Source organism: Carassius auratus, chromosome 48, assembly GCF_003368295.1.
Source record: "Carassius auratus strain Wakin chromosome 48, ASM336829v1, whole genome shotgun sequence".
Lineage (NCBI taxonomy): Eukaryota > Metazoa > Chordata > Actinopteri > Cypriniformes > Cyprinidae > Carassius > Carassius auratus.
This window is the reverse complement of record NC_039290.1, coordinates 9,071,200-9,081,358: the sequence shown is the minus strand read 5'-3', so window position 1 is coordinate 9,081,358 and position 10,159 is coordinate 9,071,200. Positions and strand designations below refer to the sequence as shown.

Sequence of the window (10,159 nt, the reverse complement as noted above, 5' to 3'; positions counted from 1 at the left end):
TGTTTTGTTAGCTTTTTCGCCACAAAATAAAAATAAAGGTAATTGCGTCTTTTCAGAATTATAACATCAAAACTTTCTGCCTTTAAAAAAAATAAATAATAATAATGTAAACTTGCAGTTGTGCAATAAAAACTCTTAACTTCAAGAAAAAAAATTCAAGATCAACTTCTTTATTTTTTAGTGGATACAGCTTTCGTGGTTTCCAGTCAAAACCAGTTAAACCTCAACTTAATTCAAACATATTTTCAAAAGAACAAATCGTATTCTTGTTTTGAGGATGTTTGTATATTAGTATTATTTCTGCATTAAATTCAGCACAAAGCCGGTGTAGTGAGAGTTATTTATTAGAGCAGTCATTGATGCATTACAGATCAATTATTATTCAACTATGAGAGAGGGAGGGTGAGTTAACTCAACTAAATCTCAACCAGTGCTGGTTCGAACCATGCCAACATACAGAGACTTACTAACCTAGTTGTGAGCAGTTCTTTCAAACACACACACACACACACACACACACACACACACACACACAGAGACAGTAATAAATAGGCAATGTTTAGGGAGTCATAAAAATCATAATTGAAGAATGATCTCTTAATTAGAGTATGCGAGCAGCGCTATCAGTCATTAAGGCACTTAATCGGTCAACTACTGAACTACATCTCCCATGATGCACTGGTGTGAGTGTCATGTGACTGGCTCAGTCTCTGTCCCTGAGGGCTCGCAGGATGTAGTTCTCTCTCTCTAGCTGAGCGTTTCTCTCCGACAGCTCTTTGATCTGCTCTCTCAGCACCTCCACCTCCTCCCGAACCGCCAGCATCAGGTGCGACTTCACCAGGTCCTGCAGAAACACATTCACATCTCATCAGCGCGTGCGTTCACTGGGACTCGAACCTGTGACCCTGTGATCTACTGCTTAAGTTTCTGTCACTGAAAAAAAATGAAACAAGGTAATTGCGACTTTTTCTGACTTTATAACTCGCAATTTTGAGAAAAAAAGTCACAATAAATAAAGTTGCAATATAGAGTTTTTTTCTCGCAATTGCCAGTTTATGTCGCAATTATGACTTTTGTTCTTATATAAATTAAATTAATGCATTTAGCAGACGCTTTTATCCAAAGTGACTTCCAGTGCATTCAGGCTATCAATTTTTACCTATCATGTGTTCCCTGGGAATCGAACCCACAACTTTGCGCTAGCTTTTGCTTGCTAACGCAACACTCTACCACTTGAGCTATAGGAACACTATCTAAACTTGCAATTGCGAGTCAAAGTCAAAAGTGCAAGATAAAAAGACGCAATTACCTCGTTTTATTTTTTATTTAGTGGTGGAATACATTTCAGCAGTCACATAAAAAAAGTCTTCAAACTTAAAATATATCCAAAATATTTGACAACACAATAAAGTTTGGCTAGACAAAGACGATATCTGTATTTGTATGAATACTGTTATGATTGTGAGCGATCTCACCATGGCTTGCTCGATCTTGTTGTCGATGGCGATCATGCTGCTGTTAGTTCCGCTGAAATAGAAACGAACAGAAATTATAAGCGGTGCTTTCTTGACTCTGCTTAGCTCTAGCAAACATGCTACTTGAGTTAAACAGCATTACAGCACACACAGATCTTCACGAGGACCGGAGGATGTGTGCAACACTGATGCTATTGTTCTGAGTGTGTTCTCGTAACAGAAACCCTCATGAGACGCTCTCAGTGCCCACAAACACATCATACACCAGCCGAAGAAAGTGAACACAAACACACTGTAGACCCACACTGAGCCAGTTACCTGTGGAAGAACAGCAGAAGAGAAAGGAGGGTGGAGTCAGATGGGCGGGGCCTCGGTTTGTGAACATAAGCCCCACCCCTTTCCACTTTCACAGAGGAATTCGCAGGATTCTGAGATTTCTGATCGCTAACACAACACGAGCTCGGTGTTAGAGTCTGACCAGCAGGTGGCGCTGTATGCGTTTCTGTCCAGGAGAGCGTCTTTGAGCTTAAAATGGGTTTGGATGAACACATTCGGTCTTGTTTCGGGATGGACGGCGTTCTGAGGGCAGAAAGTGTGTTTTTGGACATTGTGTGTTGTAAGTGCTTGCTGCTGATTGGCTCCTTGGTTTCCATGGAAACTGCCAAACGACCAGCCCTTGGGTGGTAATCGAGCTTCCCCATTGGCCAGGAATCACGAACCCTTCGAACTCCACCGGCGTCTCTCACTCGTTCTCCTGCTGGGAGGCGTGGCCTGTGAATCACAGCGGAAGGGGCGGGGCCCAGCGAGGAGGGGTGTGGCTCAGAGGCAGGAGAAGCTCTGTCCTGTGCTGTATTCTCATCCTCTCTTTGTGTTTGTTCACGTGGAGGGAGTGATAACGGACGAGGCTGTTTTTTGCTTTCAAAAATGGACACCATCTTGCGTACGTTGATAAACATGGTGGATAATCAGCAAGCCAAAAAAACTAAAAACACATGTGGAAAGGAAGCTCAATGGTGCACGTGAGGAAGAGACATCATGTAATTGTTTCCTCTGACTCCTTTCAGAAACATCCGGGCAGGATCTGACTCATTCATCGCCATGAAACAGTCACAAATGCCGCTGCACATCAGCAGAACAAGAGCCAGTCATTTACAGACGCTGGACCCTCGTCATCGAACGCTGTTCAACTAAAGTTAACTACACTACAAGCTACTCACTAATACTAACGAGAAGCTATTAAAGGGAGCAGTATCTTTTACAATATGTGGTGCATTAAACTGTACACTACATTCAAGTTAAAAAACAATATTAGCTAAAATCAAACGTTATTAACTAAAACTAAAGCTGAATAAAAACTTTTGTTATTTGAAATAAGCTGAAATTATATTAAATATAAATTTAAGATGGAAAAACTTAAACTTAAATTAGAAATGTTGCCTTGGGAAATAACTTAAATAAATAGTCGAAGTTGAGGCTAAAATTAATTACTGCATCTAAACATGAAAATAATTAAATACTAATTTAAATAGGGATTGGAAAAACATACATACAAGTAATAAAACTAAAATAAAAATAGTAATGCACTTATTTGTAAACTTTCAAATGTTTTCTTGGCAACTAAATAAATTAAGTTTAAACACTAAAATTACTAACTGGAAATAAATAAATAAATAAATATTAATAAATATTAATATTAAAAACAATCAGGGCGGTGATTAAACTTCACATTTCATGCATTAAATAAAGCGGAAACAGATGCACTCAGGTTTATTATAATTAACTAAAATTAACAAAAGCTTGAATTACATAAAATATAAAAATTAGATGGAGAAATTTTAATTTTAGTTGAAATAAGTTTATTATTTACTGGAAAATGAATAAAGTGTTAAACTTATTTAGTTATATAAAAAAGCAAATAAAATTACTTAAAATTTAACTATTATTAAAATATAAGAAAAATTAAACGTAATTTAAAATATGAATAAATCTATAATAGTATACTAATTTTTTACTCAAATGTTTGACAAAAAAAAAAAAAAAAACAGACAATAACCGTTAATTTCAGTAAAAAATGCAGTCAAGTTACGAGCGTCCTGAGGATGAGTGTGATCCTGGAGAGAGCCTTCATCACATCCCAAACTGACCGATCCTGGACGGATTCGAGTAATCTGGGGAGAAAGTCCACCTGTCTGAGCTCTCCAGATCTCTCCTGCCTCGGGATACGTCTGTACGTGTGTGTGTGTGTGTGTGTGTTCCCGTTTGACACACAACACAGAGAACATGTGTAAACACGTAGAGTCAGACACACACACAACACTGCACTCTTTGATTCAGTTCTCCGCCCACTGTTCCCTGCAGCCAATCACGGCTCACGCTGGGATTCTCGGCCCGCCCACACAGATCCCAGCATTCCACACTCCACCCACTTCATCTGATATCACACTAACACAGACTGCATACTCGTATATACGGTTTTGTTTAATCTAAAATCTGTTATGATTTATCTCCAAAGCTATTTATATGATGTAATCAGCATGCGAACAGATTTACACTGGCACTGAATGAGAGGAGTGTGAGCCTGAGTGTGTGTGTTCATTTACACACAGCAGATCCTTCAGAATCAGAACACCATATAAATCACACTGGCACTGATTCTAAACGCCAAACCTACGTTCCACTTGAAATAAATAGGTTTAGACTTGACCTTCAGAATACATTTTGTGCAATTAGGTTTTTTTTGCATTTCTGTTCTGTTTTGAATATGATTACATGTAAAGGATTTGTTGTGAAGGGAACTGGAATACAAGTTTTTATAAACTTTTCATTTTATATAGCGGTATTTAGCATTATTTCTGAATGTAATAATAAAGTGCAACTTATACACTGAATGCTATACTTATCTGAAGTCATAAATAACATAATTCATAATGTAAATCAAAGAAATTATCATTCTGTGAGCATTTATCAATCATGTTTTTATCTGCTGAAGACACACACAAGTTCTTCTGAAGAGCGTTGCTCAAACATTTAAAGCTAACCACAGACTTCCCTAATATTCCTCCATACTGTGGAAGTGCATGGCTGCCGTCATACGCTTCAGGTTGTTTCTTTCTTGTGTTGAGCACAGAGAAGATATTCTGAAGAACGGTCATCTCTTGGACAGAAGACACTGAGGCACTTCTCAAAGCATCTTCTGTTGTGTTCCTGAGAAGAAACAAAGCCTTGGACAACACTTCTGATTTCTGGTGTGCAACAGATGAACTGACGCTGCATATGAACACCGTGTGCACTGTACATGAACCGGAGCACGGGAAATACAGTCAATATTGACTGTAGAATCAGATATCAGCGCACACACACACACACACACCACAGATCCTCATGTCATGATCTGCTCCAGAGTCTCTCATTTCACCTCAGCAAGAAACAACAGAAAGTGTGTGTGTGTGAGATTGTGTCTGTGTGTCTATGTGAGTTTGTGTGTGTGTGCGTGAGTTTGTATGTATGTATGTATGTGTGTGTGTGTGTGTGCGTGTGTCACTGTGTTTGTTTGTGTGTGTGTGTTTGCGTGAGTTTGTGTTTATGTGTGTGTGTGTGTTTGCGTGAGTTTGTGTGTATTTGTGTGAGATTGTATGTGTGTGTGAGTTTGTGTTTGTGAGTGTTTGCGTGTGTGTGTGTGTGAGATCAGCCATCTGATCATCATGACACAACAGTTAGAAACACACTTTTCTCTGCAGTTCCACTTTCTTTCTAACTTTCCTCCTTCATGAAAGGTGCCTCTATTCCTGCACTAATGCAGCTTTAAGCTGAGAGAGAGCGACAGAACGAAGGGGAAAATAAACACGAAGCCCAGAAACATGCTTTACACAAGTACACACTCCAGCCGTCTGACCAACACACTGCAAGATACACACACACTCAGAAAATATCTGCGTCTGCCTTGATGAGCTCGTGTTGTGTGTGTGTGTGTGTGCGTGTGTGTGTGTGTGCGAGACTGAGGTATTTCCTCCCGCTCTGTGACAGTAAGCACTGCGGTGTGAGAACGCTCGTCAGGGCCTCGAGAAACCGAGAGCATCACCTTTCCAACCACTCAACTCTCTAAAAATACAAGTGCACTCGACTCACCCCTAAATATAGACGAGTAACAACTAGCTGATGTGTGAGACAGAGAGTCAAACTAACGTCTGAGAAACCGGAACTTTAAACCCCAAATCAGGAACAGGTAACATCAGTTGACGCACAGCAGAACAATAAGAACAAAACACATTCACTATTAATATAATCTATAACCCCTCAGATGATGCTAACCCTCAAACTACATACAGAACTAAAACAATTAGCTATAAGTGTGATTGCATCATAATAATTGCTGTTAATAGTGTTTATCATCTGTTTGATTACGTCTTTAAATGATTTTTCCGTACATTTCTATCATATGCACATAAACTGACAGTCATCACTTACAAGCTACTACTAAATATTGTAGAAACGTAATTTTCTGTTAAGTCGTAGAGTTGCTTTACAACGATTTGTATCGTAAAACGCGCTATACAAAAAAAATTGAATTGAACTGAATCATTGTTTGGGTCTTTACAACAATGTTTCCACTACTAAATAAAAAAAAACATGGTAATTCTGAAATGTCTGAAAAAGTCGCAATTGTGAGTTTTTTTTCTCGCAAATGTGAGTTCATGTCTCGCAATTCAGATTTTTTTCTTTGACTTTATAACTCGCAATTAATAAAAGTCAGAATTGCGTGTTTATCACACAATTCTGCGAAGATTTTTTTTTTTTTCGCAATTACCTACTTTTTTTTTATTTAGTGGCAGAAACGGGCTTCCATAGGTTCGCTAACATAAGTGTAAAACAACTTTTTCCTCTCTGATTCTTTATTTTTAGAACAGAATGGAGCACCATTATTATTATAATAGGACGCAGTTGACCAATCACAACAGTCTGGGTCATCGGACCAATCAGAGCAGAGTAGCATCACGCAAAGGAGGGGTTTGGAAAGATGAATCTTCGAACGAATCGTTTGAGAGTCCTTGAGAAACAATGTAAAAAGAAATGCATATTTTAAGAAAATGAAAGTGTTTGTTGACCTTGCATGCATATTGACCAGTTGCTGGGGACTTTCCAAAACCAAATTATGAACCTTTGAAATAGTATAATAGGGGCACTTAGATTAGAACTGAGCTGGATGATGACATCACTGAATCATCATTGAACTGACTTTAACTGGTAAACTGACTGTTTTCTATCGTCCTCCTGCATTATCAGCACACATTTTTCCTGTTTAACACTATAAAGCTGCTTTAACACAATCAGTACTGTATAAAGCGCTATACAAATAAAGGGGACTCATAAAGAAAACTATATTACCATCCACACCAACAGACAATAGCTATTAAGATAACTATAACGATATTCAAATATACACTTATCATTATAGTTCTCATTCTTAAGACTGGTCTCACCCGTCGTCTCCCATGAACTCAAACGCTTGTCCCATTCCGAACATGGACTGTGCCAGCGCGAGGGCGGATGGCGTCTGGATGGGCGTCAGAGCGGGATGGAAGGCACTTTCCCGACCCAGGTGCGCTCTGGGAGACACCGGCTGTGAGCGTGTGGTCCGAAGCTACGAAGAGAAAGTGTGTGCAAGACTTTGAGTAAGAAATGGATGAGTGAAACAGATGAGTGTGAGATTCTCACCTTTCCAACGGCATCCATGTCGAGCCGCAGCGGGGCGGGTATGTTGCGTGTCCGGGGCGTGTTCGGCGAAATGATTGGCTGTGAGTCACACTGGTCGTGTGTGGGTGAGGGCGGACCAATGTGGGCGGAGTCTGTCAGTAGGTGGGTGGTGCCCTGTGAGTGTACCAAGTGACCTAAGTGCACAGCCAACGGTTTAAGTCTGGCTCCGCCTACCGCTCCTTCGGCTCCGCCCAGCCCGACCATCTCTAAAGACTCCAAAGAGTGGGCGTGTCTCATGCTGTCAATCACGTGGCGGAGACCCCGCTCCTCAGTTTCCCTCTCCATCACATCGACACATGTCCAACGGCCGCGTTTATACGGCTCGCCCGGTCCTTGATCCAAACGCACGACGCGGAAACGTGACGCCCCGGTGGCGTCCAGCGAATTCTGCTTCCTAGCCATGACGGGCGTGTTCGGGTGACTGGAGCTCTGTAGCATCTGGAGGGCGGGGTTTTGGCGCAGGGACAGCCCATTGGATAGGATTTGAGTGGGTGATGCAGTCTGGCTTCTGGTGCTCCTCCCATGGGCGGGGTTTCTGACGGAAGGGGGCGTGGCTCTTTGAGTTCCCAGCTCCTCCGAATGGTGTTCTCCAGAACCCTGATTGTAGTCCGACGTGACGCTGGTGATTTGAAAACCACTTCGTTTCTTTCCGCCACTCATTCTGGACCGAGTGTGTCTGAGCGGTATGAGTTTATCCCTGGGTGCTCCAAACTCGATCTTTGTTCATTATTTTGCAGTAGAAACCAAACAGCAAAAAGCTTTAAGAAACTAATATCCTAAGCATTTGAAAGCGAGACTGGTCGTCTTCCGCTCAGTCTCTCGCGTCAATCTGGATTAGATCAATCATATTCTTCGTCCTCAGGTGAACTTGCATGTAAAAATCTGTAAAAATCTAAAACTTACACAAATTTATTCCATTGCACTTGGCTGTGTCCTCCTCCTCCCTGCGGCTGTTTCGAGTGTAACTGCAGCCAGTACAGTAATAAGAGCAGTTCTCTGCCCAGCGGTTGCGCAAGGCTCGGCTCTGATGGCTGTTTCCTCTGGCAGTCGTGCAGTATGTGTGTTCACAGCTCAGGACACAATACAGAGACTCACGATCGCCATGCATGCACAGATCTGATTCTTTCAAGATCAAACAGCCAATCCAAGAGATGTTAAGAAAAAACCACCATAATTAGGGCATTTACATGGGTTCTTGCTGCAGCTCAAGGCCTGAACGTGTCAGGACATCATTTCAGGGCTGCAGGACAAGTTTGGTAACTACAAAAACAAGAAGTTCTGTTTCTGTCAACGTTCCTTTAGCCTCTGAAGCAGAGAGCTATACGTTAAAAAACCAAATGGTGATGTGAATCTCGACAACTTTAAGAGCAGAACCTGGAAAGAATCAAACACAATCTCAACGCCTGGAGTCACAGTCAAATTAAAAGCATTTAACTTCGATTAAAACTCTCAATGCTCAAACAACTTCAAGAGGAAAACCTTAATAGAATTCAACTAAATGTTACAGTTTTGCAAAATGAACATTCTTTTAACCTCAAATTAAAACTGAAGCTGGAGAAACAGTTCAGCAATTCTGTGCAAAAGCTAAAAACTTACTGAGTAAAACTTGTATTGCTCAATTGATTCAAATTAAAACCAGATCATGCATTTACCTTCAGAGAGCAAATGAAAAAAAAAAAGCTCAAATATAGTCAGCAACTTGAAGAGTGGAACCTGATTAGAAAACTTTAAATGTTACAGTTTTAAAATGGTTCAGGCATTTTATGAGAGAGCTAAAAAACACAAAGCAACTTTTCAGAGTAAAACGTTTAAATGATACAGTTCTGGCATCATATTTGAATCAAATTTTAAACTATTACACTTTAAACTTTAAATAAAACTAGAGCAAGTTAAAAGTTAGGTGTAAAAAGTTCAATTATGGATGCATATTTAACATATGGCTGTAATTGTGGATTTTTAATTAAATTTAAATTAGAATTGAAACCGTAATCAGATTTGATTTCCCTGATTCCGAGCAGAATCGCACACGCGCAGCATCACTAGTTCGCGCATGCGCGCTGCTCTATATTGCTTAAAGCAAATACTCAGAAGCGTTGCACAACACAACACCGAAACATGACATTTAACGTTACTTACAGCAAATTCACCCTCACCAGGTCAGCAGATGACAGGAATCATAGCAGTTCAATCTCAAAGAACCGACACAAGCAGGGAAACCTGTGCAGAACAGATTCTGGATCTGGGTTGAGCCTGAGTCCGCCCCTAACACTCCACAAAAATGCGAATTAAACCCAAAGTTCAGTCTGTAATGCCATTTTTGTGAACTTTAACACACTAAAGACTCCGTTCACATGTTGCGTCCACACCTCGAACCCCTGGGGAGAGAGAACATTCCCTTAAACTGAAAAACAGACATTAAACCCCCTTTAGATTCCAGCACACCGATTTGAGATTGATCATCCACACCCGAGAAGTGAGTTTATTCTCCATCAGTTCGCATCAGATAAAGCACAGCGGATCCGTGGCTACGGTCGCTTCGCTTCTCTCGCGGCGGTGTTTCTGGCTGGACGCTTTTTTTATTTAAAGCGACAGTAATGAACTCAGATTTACAGATTACTTCTCCTCTTGCCAAACTGTTGACAACTTTCCATCCCCCGGAAGTTCCACCTCCGTTCCTGCGACTGAATCCTACTATTGTGAAGGGATCATGAATATTAATCAGGCCGGACGCAGCCAATCCATGACGAATGGACGCAATTAATATTCATGAGGCCACCCTTCGCTTTAGTACGATTCGTAATTTTGTAAAATTGTACTTATAAATTAAGAGATTAACCGAAGCACAGACATTTAGACTTAACAAAATCAAACTGCAGCTTATTCATATCAGGTTCAATACTACATTTGAACCGATGAGCAAAATAAAACGAAAT

General features: G+C 40.5%; 1 protein-coding gene across 2 annotated transcripts; it reads right to left on the bottom strand.

Annotated features, from left to right (window-relative positions):
* Positions 1-326: 326 nt before the first annotated feature.
* On the bottom strand, positions 327-9,831 carry LOC113065769 (TSC22 domain family protein 4-like). Of its 2 annotated transcripts, none has more exons than XM_026237281.1 (5): positions 9,363-9,831; positions 7,188-8,600; positions 6,953-7,113; positions 1,476-1,527; positions 327-844 (listed from the first exon to the last, which is right to left on the bottom strand). In XM_026237281.1, the coding sequence occupies exons 2-5, from the start codon at positions 7,884-7,886 to the stop codon at positions 704-706; spliced, it is 1,053 nt and encodes a 350-aa protein (XP_026093066.1). In that variant the 5' UTR covers positions 7,887-8,600; positions 9,363-9,831; the 3' UTR covers positions 327-703. The 2 variants fall into 2 exon arrangements, with proteins under 2 accessions (XP_026093066.1, XP_026093065.1); XM_026237280.1 differs by having other exon boundaries at positions 585-844; positions 9,380-9,831.
* Between the last annotated feature and the right edge of the window lie 328 nt (positions 9,832-10,159).

Excerpts from the sequence above, each read along its gene's own strand:
- LOC113065769 (XM_026237281.1), bottom strand. The coding sequence starts at position 7,886 with ATGAGTGGCGGAAAGAAACGAAGTGGTTTTCAAATCACCAGCGTCACG. Across the intron at positions 7,114-7,187 it reads ACATGGATGCCGTTGGAAAG|CTTCGGACCACACGCTCACA; the intron begins GTGAGAATCTCA and ends TTCTCTTCGTAG. Across the intron at positions 845-1,475 it reads ACAAGATCGAGCAAGCCATG|GACCTGGTGAAGTCGCACCT; the intron begins GTGAGATCGCTC and ends GTGTTTCTGCAG.